The sequence below is a fragment of the Theropithecus gelada genome, chromosome 10 (genome assembly GCF_003255815.1).
Source record: "Theropithecus gelada isolate Dixy chromosome 10, Tgel_1.0, whole genome shotgun sequence".
Taxonomy (NCBI): domain Eukaryota; kingdom Metazoa; phylum Chordata; class Mammalia; order Primates; family Cercopithecidae; genus Theropithecus; species Theropithecus gelada.
The window spans coordinates 27,608,203-27,626,543 of NC_037678.1; the positions used below are offsets into that span (position 1 = coordinate 27,608,203).

At 47.5% G+C, this 18,341-nt stretch overlaps 2 protein-coding genes across 4 annotated transcripts in view; one reads left to right on the forward strand and one right to left on the reverse strand.

Moving 5' to 3' along the window:
• Positions 1 to 9,503, reverse strand: part of UPB1 (beta-ureidopropionase 1) — a 33,823-nt gene extending 24,320 nt beyond the window's left edge. Inside the window, exons 1-2 of the mRNA XM_025400646.1 lie at positions 9,051 to 9,503; positions 1,307 to 1,478 (exon numbers count right to left, since the gene is read on the reverse strand). Of these exons, the coding sequence (XP_025256431.1) occupies positions 1,307 to 1,478; positions 9,051 to 9,160 (282 nt within the window). The 5' untranslated portion in view covers positions 9,161 to 9,503. The remainder of the gene's footprint in view (positions 1 to 1,306; positions 1,479 to 9,050) is intronic.
• A 228-nt stretch (positions 9,504 to 9,731) lies between these two features.
• LOC112633755 overlaps positions 9,732 to 18,341 on the forward strand; it is a 65,224-nt gene continuing 56,614 nt past the window's right edge. For all 3 annotated transcript variants that reach the window (XR_003121577.1, XR_003121578.1, XM_025400661.1), the window contains exon 1: positions 9,732 to 9,838. The gene's annotated coding sequence lies outside the window, so the exon portion shown is untranslated. The remainder of the gene's footprint in view (positions 9,839 to 18,341) is intronic.

Genomic DNA, 18,341 nt, shown 5'->3' on the forward strand with positions numbered 1-18,341 from the left:
CCTGGAGCTATTATCTATGTCACGTGTCGCCCCTCTGTGGGCCTCTGCAGACTCTCACAGTTGTGGGCCAAGTGTCAAGCTAACTCAGAATCCACTGGCCTTCGGGAGCCATCGTGTACCACTGCTTTGTGTGCCACTCTTCCTCTGGTGTCTTGTCACTCCCAGGAGCCCACAGGCTCCTTAGGGATAGGAAGAAAGCAACCTCATCGTCTACTTGTCCTTGGCACAATGCCTGGCTCCCAGGAGACATCAAAAGTGTTTGTTCAAAGACAGACCAAAGGAACCAGGCTGAAAACCCAGAGTGCACAAACTCTTTACAAGGCCTATAGTCTCCTCCTTTGAGAGGCTGGGTACCCCACGGCTTTGTGGGTATTTGCTGACAGCATCAGCCCCACAAATACACATTTGCTTGGCGTTAGCAAAGCTTTTTGCTAACTGTGTGGGTGAAAAAAACATAGCTGGTCCTATGACTTGACAGTCTGGGATGATAGAGGGGACATATCCACAAAAAAAGAATCCAGACACAAAAAGTGAGAGAACTGAGAACCAGACATCTGTGAATCCAACAAAAGCAAAGGAAGGACCAATGTGAATGATGATGCAGAACCAAACCTGGAATCCAAGAGACCTTAGGTTTCTCCAGAATCCCTAAGAATCCTCAAACACCCTGTATCCTGAGGAAACCTGTACAGGGAAATTCCTGAAAGTTTGAGCAGCTGGAGGAATGCTGTGGAGAAGTGTATAAAACAAACCACCTGTGCCTGTGACAATATGTTTCTTTAGGGAGATACCAGATGCTGTCACCTTTATTTACTAACTCTGAGGTCATAAGCAAATGCCTATCTATTCCTGTAAGCCTGCAGGTACCACAGCTGACAGACTTCTGGGTATAGCAAGTCCCCGCCCTGGGGATTAAGGCAGAAGAACACACGGACAGACGGTCCTGACCAGTGTGTGCTGGCTGGCTGCCTCCTGGCAGGCAGCTGAGAGGCAGCGTCCCGTGGAGAGCACGAGCAGGCCAAAAGGGCACCCTCCTGGTTGGTAAATGGAGCTTCAGATCAATAGCTGGAGAGAAGTGGAAAGATCAGTGAGGAGGAGGGAGAGACAGAGTAAGAACAAGAAGGCAGAAGAGCCAGAGATGCAGGCTGGAGGGCTGTGGGGAGGCCAGGGCAGGAGCGTCTCTGCTACTGCTCAAGGGATCCAAGCCTGCAGACCTGGAGTATGTGGCCAGCCAGGGTCTGTGGGTGTGCTCCAAAGGGCGAGCCACAACCCCGTTTGTGTATTTATTATGGTCAAGAGTCCGTACCTGTTCTGCCACAGGGGCATCTGCGGGGAGTGGGGTTCTGTTCTGAACCAGCCCCACATGCACGATGCGGGGTCGTCTCAGCTGCTCCTCTGCTGCTTCAAAGGCATATCCCTGCAGTTCAAAGTCTTCTCTGGAGGCGGCTTCGAAAGCTTCCCTGGGCAGATCAAGCTTCCTAGACGGGCAGAAAAGAAGAGGGAAGGTGATTTTGATGCAGTCTGCTCCACTTAAAAGCCCTCTCCCATTTCCTGTAGTTATTTATCAGTCAAAGAGGTGAGTATGTCCTGGCTAGAAGGTGCTCAGTGCCAGGGCCCCAGGGAGCTGGGGAGCAGGGGGGTCCAGCCATGACCGAACACTACACTGAACCTAGACTTTACCTGCAGTTGGCAGGGAGACCTCAGCAGAGAGGCAGCACAGTTAGGCCTGGCAACGGGGAAGCCAGTCAAGAGGTTGGTGTTTTAGACTTGAAATCAGGGTAGGAATTAAAGGCCTGGCAGTCAACACAGAAAGGAGGGAATAGATTCTCAAAAGTGTTTCTGAAACAAAATCAGGACTATGCTGAGCCTAGAGTGTGAGGCAGGCTGTGGGAGCAGAGAAGGGCTTGGAAAATGAGGCTCAGGAGACAGGCTGGTTGGAGAGGCCATGACCTGGGACCATATGGATGACCTTGTGGTGAACAAAGACCCTGGCTACTCTGTCCTGCTGCTTCTGCTGGCGGAGGCCAGTTCCACACCTTGTGTTGGGTGGGCTTGGTGGGGCCCAGGTGTTCAGATGGAAGCCTTAAATGCTCATCCACATTTGTAGTTTATTAACAAAGGCTAGAGAATTAGTTATAAAACACTTCACTGAAGTGACCATTGGCCGAACAGCAAATAACCCCTGATGCCTGCTGCACACCCAGAGGGGAAACCCATACAGGCATGGGATGGGACACGGCCCCTGACCAGGAAGGGCTTACCATCTAAGGGCAAGATGATTATGAAATACCCAGAAAACACATCAAAAAATAACCTGACAGCCATTATCTAATAATAATATTTCTCTCCTACTTTAAATCACTTTCTTAGAGACGTTTCTTTCAAAATCACAGCCCTGTCAGCCCAAGCCCCCTGTCGCCGCCCCCTGCCAGGCACTTTCCATGTGATGGCCCTGACAGCTCTGAGTTCGGTTCCGCCCCTGACAATCAGCCTGCTTTTCAAGTAGTCAAGGTTCCCTTCACTCCAGCAGGTTAGAAATAGCAGCAGTGCCCACACCGTGCCTCTCCTTGCTGTGATTGCCTTAGACAGCCCTCCCATCCTCCAGCGGAAGGGCGGTCCTGCAGGCCTCAGCCTCAGGGCAAATCCCCTCTGGTGGACATAATCACGCAACTTTCCAGGATGTGTGTGTGGGTAGATACCGGGAGAAAAAGGAGCAAGGTTTATGTGTCTATTTCCTCGAAGGCCGGTGGGCCTGGGAGCCAGACAGCCTTTTGAGAGTGTCCTGGTGAACCCTGCCTGGCCTCTCAGCCTGTGGTCTCACAGCAGGAAGATGTCAGGTGAAGAGCTCATCTTGGGTGTGGAAACATGGCTATAACCATCACCTGGCTGAAGTCTCTCTCCCCATCTTCCCACCATGCATAACCTCCATTACCTACCCTTCTTCCCCCAAGTGGTGACTCCGCCTGGCCAGCCCTGAGGCTGCCCACCTCCTCATCCCCAGCTCCCTGCAAGCTCATTCTAAGCCAAGGCGATACAGGAGAGGCCGCTCCACCCTCCAGGACAGCCACCTTTGGGGCTCTACCTCTTCCCAGCCACTCCCGTCTACTATCTGGGCACCACCTGTAAGGCCTCTCTGCCCTTCCATTATCCAAGACAGTCCATCACCACATCCTACACAGCTTCATCTTGGAGAACCTAACCAACTCTCAAGCCATACCTTGTGCAGACGCAGTCAATGATGTGCTGTGTCCACCAAAAGGCCTGGTACGGGAGATGCAGTGGACCACTGAGAGGGACTGAATACTTATGTCTGCCCCAAAGCCATATGTTGAAATCCTAATCTCCAATGTGATAGGGCTCTTTGGGAGGTGATTAGGTCATGAGGGTAGAGTCCTCATGAATGGGATTAGTGGTCTTTTAAAAGACCCCCTAAGAGGGGGTGCTTGCTTCATGTACCATGTAAGCACACAGTGAGAAGGCACCATCTACGAACCAGGAAGTGGGTCCTCACCAGACACCAGATCTGCTGTGGCACCTTGATCTTGGATTTCATAGCATCTACAACCGTGAGGAATAAATTTACGTGGTTTAAGACAGGGAGAGAGACCGCAGCCAGGTGTTGGTTACAGCAGGTTTGCACACTCAGACAAGAGCTCTCCCACCTGACATCTTCCTGATGTGAGACCACAGGCTGAGGACAGGGCTCACTAGGACATTCCCAAAAGGCCGTCCAGCTACCAGGCCCACAGGCCTTTGGGGAAACAGACACACAGACCCTTCTCCTTTTTCTCCCTGTGATTGCCCACAAGTACTGGGAAGTCTGTGGTATTTTGTTATAGCAGCTTAAAAGTACTAAAACAAGCATCAATCAATCAGCCACTGCCCAGGAGGACAAGACCAGCAAATGAGCCACAACCTCACAGATGGCCTCATGCTGCCACTGCCCGCCCTGGTCCCTATAGTTGGTTTTCAGACCCTCTATCCCTTACCCTGCTACTGAGGCCTCCTTGCATCAGGGCTTTCCTTCAAACTTCAAGGAGTAAAGCCCATCACTTCCCATCCTAGCCCCACCATGCCCTTCAGGGCCCCCACCTCTCCCACCCAGGGTCAGGCAGATCTCGCCAGAGGACACCAAGTTCCTGCCTCCGCAGCAACCTCTCACTTCTGGAACTTCATCTTTCTACCTCTGATGGCTCTTTACCATCAGCGCTTTAAATAATTAAACTGGAGCTCTTTTACAAAAGAAACGTGCTCTTGGTGGGGGTGAATCAAATAGTGGGAAAGGGTATAAAATGAAAAATAAATTCCCCTTTCTATCCCACCCCTAGTCCCAAAACTCAGAGGCAACCCTTCTTAACAATATTTTATGTCTCTTTCCTATTTTCCTATGTGCATGCATTACAAATACAATGGCATCATTCCGTATTTTCTGTTCTTCAACTTGCCTTTTTCACTTAATACACATAGCTTGGACGTCTTTCCCCACTAGTACCTATAGACCTCCACATCCATCACTGAAGCTGTTAAAAAGTCTCTCCCACTGAACAACAGAAGGGGACTGGGGAGGGAGAGAAGGAGAGGAAGAAAGAGAAAGAGGCACAGTGCTCCACACATGTCCACGTTTACTCACTTGCTCTCTCTCTCCCTGCTGCCTAGGGAGCTTCCATACATGCTTCCCCGTCAGCTCAGGTCTCACCTCCTGGCCCCATCTCAGGAACTGCCACCAGCCTTATCATGGCTAAATCCAGCAGACTTCCTGCTGTCCTCACCTGCTAGACATTTCTGAGCCATCTGATGCTTCTTTCCCTGTCTTGCCCCACAGTCCTCACCTCCAGAATCTCCCACAAAGTATCTTTCTCTGACCCCTTGAATATCCGGGTTTTCCAGCATTCTCTCCAGTGCCCTCTTTTGTATCTGCTCCTCCTCCACCTGGAATGACCATCTCTAGGGCAGCTCAACAAGCCCAGCCTCTCCCACCTGAGGCCCATCTCCACATAGCGAATAGCCCCTGGGTTATTTCCACCTGCAGACCCTGAAGCTACTGTAGCAGGTTGAGCTGTGTCTCCATCCTGACACCTGGAACCTGTCATTGTGATTTTATTTGGAAAAAGGGTCTTCCCAGATGTAATTAAGATCAAGATCTCAAGATCATCCTGGATTATTCAAGTAAGCTCCAAATTCAAAGACGTGTGTGTATTTGAGACAGGGCCTTGATCTGACTCCCAGGCTGGAGTGCAGAGGAGAGATCTTGGCTCACCGCAGCCTCAACCTCCCAGACTCAAGCGATCCTCCCGCCTCAGCCTGCCGTGTAGCTAGGACTACATTATAGTGCATGCTACCATGCCTGGCTATGTTTTTCTTAACATTTTATAGAAATGGGGTCTCACTATGTTGCTCAGGCTGGTCTCAAACTCCTGAGTTCAAGTAATCCTCCAGCCCTGGCCTCCCAAAGTGCTGAGATTACAGGTGTGAGCCACTGCACCCTCCTCAAAGACAAGAGACACCACAGGAGAGATACAGGGACAACAGGAGAAGGCCAAGAAAGAGGCAGAGACTGGCTGTCACAACCTAAGGAAAGCCAGGAGCCACCTGAGGCTAGAAAAGACAAGGGAGGATTCTCCCCTAGGATCTTTGGAGGGAACACGGCCCTGCTGACACCTTGGTCTTATACTTGTGGTCTTCAGAACTGTGAGAATGAGTTTCTGTTGTTTCAAGCCACCCAGTTTGTGGTAATTTGTTACAGCAGCCCTATGAAGTAAACAACACTCAAACGCAACCTGTCCAAAGATGCTCCTCATCACATGAGTCAACTGGCCATCTGAGAGTCCAAGCCAGAAGCCGGCAAGATCCTCACTGCCACAGCTGTTATCCTCATTGGCTCACTGTCCACTGACCTCCCTGAAACCTCTGGAAGCCTTCTGTCTCTCCACTCCCAGGTACTCTGTTCACATCAGGCCTCTCGTCTTCCACCTACTTTTTTCCAGGCTAGTCTTTTTTCCTTTCCTTAAATTTCAGCTTATCCAGTCGTTATTCCAGGTCATTCTTCGCTCAGCCACCAGGTCAAACTCTTCAAAGGCTCTGCCATTATCGGGACACAGTTCTGCTGCCTCAGAGACCCTAAGAGCTACCTGCCACTCCTGCCTCCTCTCTCAGGTCTTCCTCAGGAGAGCACTGAATGACTAACCCTCTCACACAGTCTCCAAATGGGCATGTCCCCTGGTATCTGGGGACATGTACCCTTCCTGTCTCCCCTAGGATGTAGCTCAGGCATGATGCTCCTGGGAAGCCTTCCTAATGTCCCTCCAACCCCAAACACACAAACTCTCTCAAGCTCTTCCTGCCTCCTCCTCACAGTGTAAGGCAACCATCAAAAGATAGAAAGCCCTGAAGGGCAGGAACCATGACTTATCCTGGTATCCCCAGTGCCAGTGGCCAGGACTAAGTGCTCAATGAATGCTTGTTGACTGAATGACTGCTTCTTGGTTCTGGTTGTCTTAAAATGGAAAGTCGATGTTCTCTGGGGATTTCATCTGCCACAGGCAAAGGCCCATTTGGCTAATTCACTGAGCAAACATTTACTAAGCATTGTAAGTGGGCGAAGAGGTGGTCTTGTGTGGAGCACATTGGGAGTCAGATCCGAGGGGCTAAGGGCTTCAGGTCCACTGGACCTTCACAGAGGTAGCTATGTCCAAATCAGACTTAGAGGAGTTTACAGGAATTTAAGTGGGATTAGAGTTTTTAAATGAGCAGTAATTTTTTTATCTTCAGTTCGAAATGTCATTCATCGCCAAATCCCACACATTAGCAAGGACAGAGTAAGTACAAAGGTTTACACCTTAGGGATAAAAGCTGAAAGGGCTAAATGCGGAGTAGAACAGAGCAAGAAAAGGGGGTAGGAAAAGGAGCCACTTAGTTATTGTGAGCCCCAGGATGAAGCCTGGCAGTGATTGGTCAAGAGACACAGCTGTCTCCCATTTCACCAGCTATTATCATCATCCCTCCCGCTCTGGAGTGACCCAAATGCTTAGATAAAATCCTTCTTGCATGGGCTGACCTCAGTCCTTCTCCAGAATGTGCCCCAGCCAATCACCTTTATGGGAAACTGACTTATCTTTTCCTAAGACTCTTCTCCTTTACTTCTCCCTGGCACCCACATGCTGTCTTTTTTACCAGGAAGATATGCCCATCCCACTCTTAGAATAAAGTAATTCCCATCCCTAGAAGCATAAGACACCCCTTGCTTTATTTAAGACATTTTCCTTAGGAGTCTCAAATCTAAGACACTTCTCAAGGACTAGTCTTTACAGATGCAGTGGAAATAGGAGCATGAGTGCATTCACTGGGAGGGGCCTTAAAGGTCACCCAGCCCTCTGGATATGAAAAGCCCTTTCTGACAAAGTTCTCTACTGCCTCACTCCCAAAAAGCAGCTGTTCTAACTTCATCATCCACTAGCTGTGAAAACACCCTTGGATCTGAGGTCTAGCCTCCCTGCAGTAACTCCATAGCAGCTGTGGCTGGGAACCACTGATCCAATCAACACCTTCAGTTACCGTAAACTGCTCTGGTTCCTGCCGCAGGGTCACTGCCACAAGGTTATGGAGCCCGCAGACTGGCTGGACTCGGGGAGAGAGGGAGCCCTCAAATGAGCAAGGAAGTGGAAGGAGAGTTAGTCAGGGGCTGCATGCAGTCAGAGTTTGGATTTCATCCTAAGAGCCCAGGAAATTCCTTACAGAGTTTTATGCACAAAGGAACAACAGGATATGATTTTTTTTTGTTTTTTTGAGACGGAGTCTTGCCCTGTCGCCCAGGCTGAAGTGTGGCGGCACGATCTGAGCTCACTGCAACCTCCGCCTCCTGGGTTCAAGCAATTCTCCTGCCTCAGTCTTCCGAACAGCTGGGACTACAGGTGTGTGCCACCACGCCCAGCTAATTTTTGTGTTTTTAGTAGAGATGGGATTTCACCATATTGGCCAGGCTGATCTCGAACTCTGGACTTTGTGATCCACCCGCCTCTGCCTCCCGAAGTACTGGGATTATAGGCATGAGCCACTGCGCCAGGTCAACAGGATATGATTTACATATTAAAGGGATCCTCTGGTTGCTGCAGTTAAGAAATGCACTGAAGAGAAACAAGAGTGGAAGGGGAAGTATCTTTTTCTTTTTTTCTTCTTTTTTCTTTTTTGAGACAGAGTCTCACTCTGTCACCCAAGCTGGAGTGCAGTGGCAGTGATCTCTGCTCACCGCAAGCTCTGCCTCCCGGGTTCAAGCCATTCTCCTGCCTCAGCCTCCCAAGTAGCTGGGACTACAGGCGCCCACCACCACGCCCGGCTAATATTTTGTATGTTTAGTAGAGACAGGGTTTCACCGTGTTAGCCAGGATGGTCTCGATCTCCTGACCTCGTGATCCGACCGCCTTGGCCTCCCAAAGTGCTGGGATTACAGGCGTGAGCCACTGAGCCCGGCCGGGAAGTGTCTTTTTCAGCTTTGTGGACACAGTGTCCAGCAGTACACAGCCCTCAAAGTCCTGGTGATGCACACAGCTTGCAGGGAGTGGAAAAACTAGCGCCCATAGCTTGCCAGTGGGAAAGGTTCCCTCGCCAACTAAATGCAGCCAGCCTCTGTTTCCAAGAGTCAGCCAGAGGTCGGGTCACAGCAGGAAGGATGGTCTGGGGCCGGACAATCAGTACACCTGCTGGGTGCTCTGGTTGGAGACAGTGATCCAGCCAGACACCCAGAAGATAAGCCCGGCTCCATGGAGGAGGGTTGGGATGGCCACAGAGAAAGCCCTGGAGAGTAAAATCCCGTCCTTTTCCTTCCAGTTCCGGGCAACGTGGGGGAGAAGAGATTTGTAAAGGTCACGCCAGGATTCTGCAACCCCCAAGGACCCCAGGGTTGTCCCATCAAGACCTACTATGGTCTCTACCCGCCAACTCAGGACTTCTCACTGCCTCCCCTGAGCCCTTCAGACTCTGAGGCCCTCCCTGCCTGCTCCCCGAGACCCACACTCTGTGGCCCCAAGATCCCATAAGTTAGCCTCTGGGCTGCGGACCTGAGTTCCTTGCCATAGAGAACGCGCTTCACCTCCTGCAAGTCGGGGAGCGGTAGGTGCTTCTCCAAGCATTCCTCCAGCGACTTCCACTCAGCGCCCGCCATGGCCATGGTCCGCCAGGGCTTGTGTCCCCGCACGAACTGCCTGCCCTTTGCCCGCAGTGGGAGGAGCTGCCCAAGCCTGCTCAGGCGCTCTTGCCTTTATCTCTTACTCTCGCTCAGGGACAGCTCACGTGGGGACACACCCCTTCCTCGCGCAGCCAATCTGCCCTCCAGGGCTTCGTGAGTGGGACCGCCCCTGGCCTTTAGCGTTTATTCGGCACGTGCCAAGACACGTTCCTCTTGCCGCTTCCACAGCACACCGCCAATCAGCGCTCCAGGGCCTCGCGTGGGTAGGGGGAGGAGGGGAATTGCCCTTTGCCCCTTGCCCTCTGCCCCTTGCCCTTCGCCTCTCCTTTGGCACGCGATGAGACACGCCCCTCCACAGGCGGGACTGCGCGGAGCCCTAGCTCTTCAAGTCGGGTCTCAGGGTGTCCCCTCCCGCCTCCCTCAGGGGCCCTCGCGCGGGTGCCTCCAGGTTCCACCCCTCACCTGCCCCTTGGTGTCGGGGCCGGACCCTGGAGAGGTCTTGAAGGAAGCCTGGGCGCGGCCTCGGGGGGCTGCGGCGCGGGTCTGAGGTAAATGGTTCCAGCAGCAACCACCGGGCAGGTCCCCTCCGGACCGCGACCTCCAGTCCGAAGCACAGGGCAGCCGGCCGGGCCAGCCTCCCGCACAGGACGACGGAGGAAGGTAGGGGAGAGTTTCACTGTCCCATGGGGACGCGGCGGCTGCACTTCTGTCCGGTCCGGAGCCTTTATGTCTGGGGAGTTTTAACCCCCTAGGGGCCAGGCTCGGAGTCCAGGTCACTACCTGGGCTGCGCGTTCCCACCCCCGGTTTTGGGGCCGCGTTGGAACCGAAGGTCAGCTGCTCGCCTGCCCTTACATGCACCTCCGTGGAGCTAATACTGTAAAATGCGGGGTCCCCGGGCAAGGGCGCGCCCCCTGCACCCTAGGACCCCCTTTCAGCCCTGCCCTCTGCCGTGTGTGTGCGCGCGCAAATATGGGCACTTTCCTGGGGTAGGGTGCGCTTTAGACTGTCGCTGAGATGGTAGGAGTGAGAGCCCCGTTTGCTGTTACCAAAGAAGCGTCCTCTTTGGGGTCCTGTTGAGAATTAGGGCAGTAAGGCCCGCTTATCTCGGTGGGCAGCCAGGTGAAGGAACCAGTCTGTAGAAATCCTATTTAGCCACTTGTAAACCTTGTGACCCCCAGGAAAGTTGTTTAGTCACTGGAGGCTTCTGTTGCTTTATCTGTAAAATAGGAATGCAAAGATGAGGCTGCGGGGTTGTTTAAAAGTCAGAAAAGGCCAGCACGGTGGCTCATGCCTGTAATCCCAACACTTTAGGAGGCCAAGAAAGGAGTATTGTTTGAGGCCAGGAACTCCACACCAGCCTGGGTAACACAGCAAGACCCTGTATCTACAAAATAATTTTTTAAAAATTAGCCTATCATGGTGGTGTGCACCTGTTTCTTGGGAGGCTGAGGTGAGAGGATCACTTGAGCCCAGCACTTCAAGGCTCCCTAGCTGTGATCTTACCACTGCACTTCAGCCTGGGCAATAGAGACCCAATCTCAAAGAAAAGAGGCAAGTAAGATGAGCACAAGGGAGCTAATTTATATCTAGAAGCAGCTACTAACATTAAAAATAAGTGCTGTAAGGCCGGGTGCAGTGGCTCACACCTGTAATCCCAGCACTTTGGGAAGCTGAGGTGAGTGGATCATGAGGTCAGGAGTTCAAGATCAGCCTGGCCAAGATGGTGACACCCCGTCTCTACTAACAATACAAAATAAATAAATAAATAAATAAATAAATAAATAAATAATTAGCTGGGCGCGGTGGCAGGCACCTGTAATCCCAGCTACTCGGGAGACTGAGGCAGGAGAGTCACTTGAACACAGAGGGCAGAGGTTGCAGTGAGCCAAGATCATGCCTGTGCTCCAGCCTGGGTGACAGAGTGAGACTCCCTCTCAAAAAACAAGCAAACAAACAAACAAAAAAGGTGCTGTAGGGCCACATACTATACTTCAGGTATTTTGTTTAGGCTACTAATTCGCAAGTTTTGTTCCTTGTTTTGATAAATGTTAACTGACAGTTTCTAGTGTCTGATGGAGCTGCCTTTTCAAGAATGCAAACTCTGAGGACTTTCTATGTGTAAGGCACTGCCAAGAGAGCCATATAAAGACAGATAAGACCTAGTACTTTTTCTCTGTGATTTAAAGTAAAGATGGCTGGCACGGTGGCTCACGCCTATAATCCCAGCACTTTGGGAGGCCGAGGCGGGCAGATCACTTGAGGTCAGGAGTTCGAGACCAGCCTGACCAACATGGTAAAACCCCATCTGTACTAAAAATACAAAAATTAGCCAGGCATGGTGGCGCATGCCTGTAATCCAGCTACTCAGGAGGCTGAGGCAGGAGAATCGCTTGAACCCAGGAGGCGGAGGTTGCAGTGAGCTGAGATTGCGCCATTATACTCCAACCTGGGCAAGAAGAGCAAAACTCCGTCTCAAAAAAAAAAAAAAAAAGTAAAAACAAACTTGTAAATACAGCAGATTGAAATAATTTGAGATGAAAAAGATACGATATACTATGGAGTGCAAAGAAAGAGGTGATTTCTGGCTTAGAGAAATTGTTGTAGGTCTCATGGAAGAGGCTTCAAAGTCAACTCAAAATGCTTCAAACTGAATGAACTTTCACCTCCTTTCTCAAGCAGGCTCTTATCTTCTTTGGTTGTTGTTGTTGAGACAGAGTTTCGCTTTTGTTGCCCAGGCTGGAGTGCGATGGCGTGATTTTGGCTCACTGCAACCTCCTCCTGGGTTCAAGCGATTTTCCTGCCTCAGCCTCCCGAGTAGCTGGGATTACAGGCGTGTGTCACCACACAGGCCAGTTTTTTATATTTTTAGTAGAGACGGAGTTTCACCATGTTGGTCAGTCTGGTCTCGAACTCCTGACCTCAGGTGATCCGCCTGCCTCGGCCTCTCGAAGTGCTGGGATTACAGGCATGAGCCACTGCGCCCAGCCTCTTAGCTTCTGCATGTATTCCCTATTTCAGTAATGGCCTCACCACCCACTGATTTGCCAAGTTTTTAAGAGTTATCTGCAACTCCTCCATGTTCTTTCTTTCCCCCATAAAATCAGGTATCAAGTTCTGCTAAATTTATCTCCTGGATTTTGTTCATATCCTTCCTCCTCCCTCCTCATGTCTGCCTCCTGTCATCTTTTACTTGAATTGTTGCCAGTCTTCTAACTTGTCTCTCCACCTCCAATGTCTATCCTTAGTTGTCTTTCTAAAACTAGTATCTTTCCATCCTTTGTACCCTCTCATTCAGTGTATCCCTACCTGGAATCACCTTTCATCCTTCATTTTGTGACCGCCTTCTCATCCTCTACCATGCAGTTGAAACGTCACCTCTTCTGTAAAGACTTCTCGAATTGCCTCAGAAAAAGTTAGGCTCCCCCAGGCCTTCATAGATAGCTCTCTTGTTATATTTATTAAACAGTATTGTGTAGTTATTTCTGTGCTCTCCTCAGAAAATGGACCGGATCTATTTTTGTATCCAGAGGACTTTAGCACTCAATAAATGATTATTGGCCGGGCGCGGTGGCTCAAGCCTGTAATCCCAGCACTTTGGGAGGCCGAGATGGGCGGATCACGAGGTCAGGAGATCGAGACCATCCTGGCTAACACGGTGAAACCCCATCTCTACTAAAAAAATACAAAAACTAGCCGGGCGAGGTGGCAGGCGCCTGTAGTCCCAGCTACTCGGGAGGCTGAGGCCGGAGAATGGCGTGAACCCGGGAGGCGGAGCTTGCAGTGAGCTGAGATCCGGCCACTGCACTCCAGCCTGGGCCACAGAGCGAGACTCCGTCTCAAAAAAAAAAAAAAAAAAAAAAAAAAAAAAAAAAAAAAAAAAAAAAAATAAATGATTATTGAAGGCATCAACTCTGGGATCATGGACAAATTCATTAAGGTGATAACACTGAGCTGGACCTCGAGGCAGTAGTAGAAACTATTATTACTAGTTAAAATATTTAGTTCATCTTTCCCAATTGTTAAGTGACAGGTCATTCATACTAGTTCGTTATAAACCAGTGTTTCATAAATAAAAAGTTGTATTAAAAATGTTTATATTTGCCGAATTTACTTTTTACTCTGAATGATACCGAGACACTTCACTAGCTCTTTCTGTGGTAATCATTTTGTTTTTTGCTTGTTTTTGAGATGGAGTCTCCCTCTGTCACCCAGGCTGGAGTGTGGTGGAGCGATCTCGGCTCACTAAAACCTCCACCTCCTAGGTTTAAGTGATTCTTGTGCCTCAGCCTCCAGAGTAGCTGGGATTACAGGTATGTGCCACCACGCCTGCCTAATTTTTGTATTTTTAGTAGAGATGAGTTTTCACCATGTTGGCCAGGCTGGTCTCAAACTCCTGACCTTAGGTGATCTGCCCACCTCAGCCTCCCAAAGTACAGGGATTACAAGCGTGAGCCACCGTGCCTGGCTCTGTGGTAATCATTTAAAAAGACGTAAGGCTCTGCCCTAGTTTCCTTCTGAAATATCCTGCCAACCCAAAAGGTTATAACTACATGCAAGCATACTAGAGTGAGGGATTCTTCCTTGTTTGGAAGAACAACTCTTTCTCTGGCAACATGGTGTGGTTTAAGGATGTATAACCCATAATTTGGTAAGTGTATACAAACATGGGCAGGAAGGACAGAATACACGCAACCTCAACATGATGGATACCTCTGGAGAGGGAGATAGGGGAATGAAATAGAAGAATGGGAATTATCTGTTAATAGATAATATTTTAATTCTTTTTAAGAGATCGGAGACATATGACAATATTAACATTTAAAAAACCTGCGTGCTGCTTATTACCAATACTTTTATGTTTGAAATATATTTTTAAAAAATTATAGAAGAAAAGAGACTTAGAACAGGAGTCAGGAAACCTGCAGTTTAGTCTGGGTTCTACTTTAACCTTAGTTTTCCTGTTATAAAAAAGATAGGGGCCAGGTGCGGTGGCTCACGTCTGTAATCCCAGCACTTTGAGAGGCCGAGGTGGGTGGATCACTTGAGGTCAGGAGTTGGAGACCAGCCTGGCCAACATGGCGACACCCCATCTCTACTAAAAATACAAAAATTAGCTAGGGATGGTGGTGCATGTCTATAACCCCAGCTACTGGGGGGGCTCAGGCAGGAGGATCATTTGAGCCTAGAAGGTGGAGGTTGCAGTGAGCTGAGATCGTGCCACTGCACTTCAGCCTGGGAAACAGAGCGAGACTCTGTCTCAAAAAAAAAAAAAAAAAAAAGATTGGAGAGGGGAGGGAACTGGTGAAACAGTCTATAGAGATGATGTAAGTCTTGTCCTAATTCTAATAAAGTATGATTCTAATAATCTAGCTATGTATAAGTTCCTCTATTTATATGCTTATTTGTGAGAAAACAGTTTCATTATAGAAGCTGGTTCTGCAGAAGGAGCTTATTTGTTAAAAATGTATTAGTGTCTGTTTTTAGGTATTACTTTTAAATTCACAATATGTGTTTATTTTAATCCTTAGGGAAGGTATTTAAAGTGCTTTTTAAAAAGTGATATGTATAGGAAATTAAATTTTCTTATTTTTAATTTTTGTGAGGACATAGTAAGCATATATATTTATTGGGTGCATGAGATGCTTTGCTACAGACATGCACTGTGTAATAATCACGTCATGGTAAATGGGGTGTCCGTCCCCTCAAGCATTTATTCTTTGTGTTACAAACAATCCAATTATACTCTTACAGTTATTTTTAAATGTACAATTAAATTATTATTGACTATAGTCACCCTGTTCTGCTAGCAAATACTAGATCTTACTCATTCTAACTACTTTTTGTACCTATTAACCATCTCCACTTTTCCCCCACCCCCAACTACCCTTCCCAGCCTCTGGTAACCCTCTTTCTACTCTCCATCTGCATGAGTTCAGTTGTTTTAATCTTTAGCTCCCACAAATAAGTGAGAACATGTGGATTGTCTTTCTGTGCCTTGCTCATTTCACTTAATGACCTCCAGCTCCATCCATGTTGTTGCAAATGACAGGATGTCATTTCTTTTTGTGGCGGAATAGTACTCCATTGTGTATATGTACCACATTTTCTTTATCCATTCATCTGTTGATGGACATTTAGGTTGCTTCCAAATCTTGGCAATTGTGAACAGTACTGCAACAAACATGGGATGGGCATGCAGATATCCGTTAGATACACTGATTTCCTTTCTTTTGTATATATACCCAGCAGTGGAATTGCTGGATCATACAGTAAGGTACTATTTTTACTCATTAACATTTGAAGGACTAAAATTTTATGATGATCAATGGTGAGCAATTCTAATAAGGGCCATGACATGGAAATCCTACCAGTCTTCTCCTATGACCCAGAGGGCCTGTTTATGCCCTCATTTAGCACTTTATAACACACAAAAGGCTTTTGCATCAGCTTGTCGCATTTGATCATCCAATAATACTGTGAGGTAAGGCGACAGGGTTTTTGGTATTTGTCAGATTTCCAAGTTAAACGTGGTATTTACTGGAAAGAAACTGTAAGAGCCAATGTTTTACTTATAGTCAAGGGAAAAAAGATCTGAGGTGATCCAATTTCTAAGCAACATTCTAAAACCCAATTTCTGGGTTAATTTGTCCCTACATTGCGTTCCTTAGCCCAGAAGTCACAATTCTTTTTTCACTAACGTTTTTTATTGTTATTATCCTTATGTAGACTTAAGTGTCTCAGATGAAAAAATCTTGGAGTAGCCCACCTAAACTTACCGAAAATGGATTTTGCAGCAGAGCAAGGCTAACCCCGCCAAAATTGTGACATATAAGGTTTTATGGCCTCCATTTTAGCAGCCTCCTTTTTGTCCCTTGTTTTTATTGTGGGTTTCTTCTCCTCTCATGACCAGCTCTGCTTTACTCATAGTAAACCTTCTTTATTCATATTACATCTTTAAAAATGTTTTTTAAATTTTATTTTTAATTGACAAATAATAATTGTATGTATTTATGGGGCACAATGTGATGTTTTGATACATGTATACATTGTGGAATGATCAAATCAGGCCAGTTAGCATGTCCATCACCTCAAATATTTATCATTTCTTTGTGGCTATTTTGAAATAAACAATGCATTATTATTGTTGTCATTATTATTATTTATTTTTAGAGGTGGGGTCTCTCACTCTGTCGCCTGAGCTGGAATGCAGTGGCACAATCATGGGTCACTGCAGCCTCAACCTCCTGGGTTCATGCAGTCCTCACAGCTCGGCCTCCCAAGTAGACCACAGGCACGAGCCACCATACCCCCGCTGTTTTCTTTTTTTTTTTTAGAGACAGGGTCTCATTATGTTGCTTAGGCTCATCTTGAACTCCAGGGCTTAAGCAGTCCTCCTGCCCTGGCTTCCCAAAGTGCTGGGATTACAGGCACGAGCCACCATGTCCAACCTGAATCTGTTGTTTCTTAAGGATAAAGGTATGGCGTGTCTTTGAGTCTACAGTGATTTACATGTAACTGGCACTCAATAAATGATTCTTGAATCAAATTGAACACCATATCAGTATTGATAAATATTTAGAGACAAGGTCTCGATTTGTTGCCCAGGCTGGAGTGCACTGATGCAATCATAGTCACTTACCGGGTTCCTTTAGCTATATTAACTCAGCTGCTTATTTAGCCTGCTGTTGAAAAAGACCACCTTTGGCTGTAGCAGATTTATAATTATTTCCTTTCAACATGACTTCTAGCTATCTCTGCAGCCTGGTTATCTAGAACACAAGTAGTCTAAATCCTCGAGTGGCTCCAACAATGGTAAATATTGGGGGAGCTGCTTCATATAGCACAAATCTGTTTACTGGGAAGTTGCCGGTTCAGCATTTCATGGTTCATCCCTCTCTGATTAGCTTCCTGGCCCATATTCCCTTGGATTAGGAGTTTGGTGGGATCCTTAGCCATAACATTCCTGAGTTACAGAGAATGTGTATCAGATCCCATTTTCAGAAATGTCCTTGCTATAGATAACAGACAGTTATCTGCTTATATCTTGAGAAATAGTAGTGTAAGAGAAAGAAGATTGGTCTGAATACTGATTAGAATATAAATATGTTCTAATCCTGGTTTTACTATTAGGTAACTACAGCTTTAGGTGCATTATTTGATACCTCTTCCTAATCTTTAAAGATATTAGATTAATTCTCATAGATGCTATGATTTTATGATTACCAGAGTATGAGATCCTTTTTAAAATCCAGATGGCAAGGGTAAGAAGAGCAGATGTTGCCTGACACTTAGAGGAGAACGCCCTGGATATGAGTGCCTTAATCACATGGACTGGGTCTCACTTATGTGGGAACACCATGGGTCCAATAAGGACTGAACTGGACTAGAAATGAGAACACCCTGGATACGAGTGCCTTAATCACACGGGCTGGGTCTCACTTGTGTTGGAATACCATGAGTACAATAAGGACTGAACTGGACTAGAAAAGAGGATAATGATACCTTCCCCACTTTCTTGAAGGAATGGAATAAGCTAAGTTGAAATATCTTTGAAAATCTATAAAGCATTATCTCTAAAAGGTGCTATTTTTAATCAAGGAGAAGGTGTTTAGATATAATTCTTCCATGGCAAATTATAAATATGCCATCTTTAATGTACTGGATACTTATCTTTGAGTTACTTTTTCAGTGGTGATAACGGCTTTGCATTGAATCATTTATAGTCTTTCCACCAGTTCTTCTTGGGATAAATAGCATACACTTGAAAGATGGGTGATTTTGAGAAGGCTGCATGAGACCATGAAACAAAGCAAAGCTGACTAGCCTAAGCTGAACTCTAGTCCGTGACTCATCACTAGTTTGTCTAATCATTTAGGATAGCAAACTAAGCACAGGCTTATGTATGACAGGAATGCAAAATCCCAGGTCAAATTTTGGGCCCCAAATTTCATGAAGTATCAATGTGATAAATAAACCTTTCTCTTTACCTCCTTCTCCCCCTCCTAAAACAATTGCAGAAGTATGCAGTGGGCCTAGCAGCAGTATGTGTGGCTGATTTGGAGGGGGTACTGAGTTGACTAAAAGATCAGTGTGAGTCAACAGTGTGTTGTGGCTGCCGGAAAAAGCTGATACAATCTTAGGTTGCATTATGAGAAGTAGAGT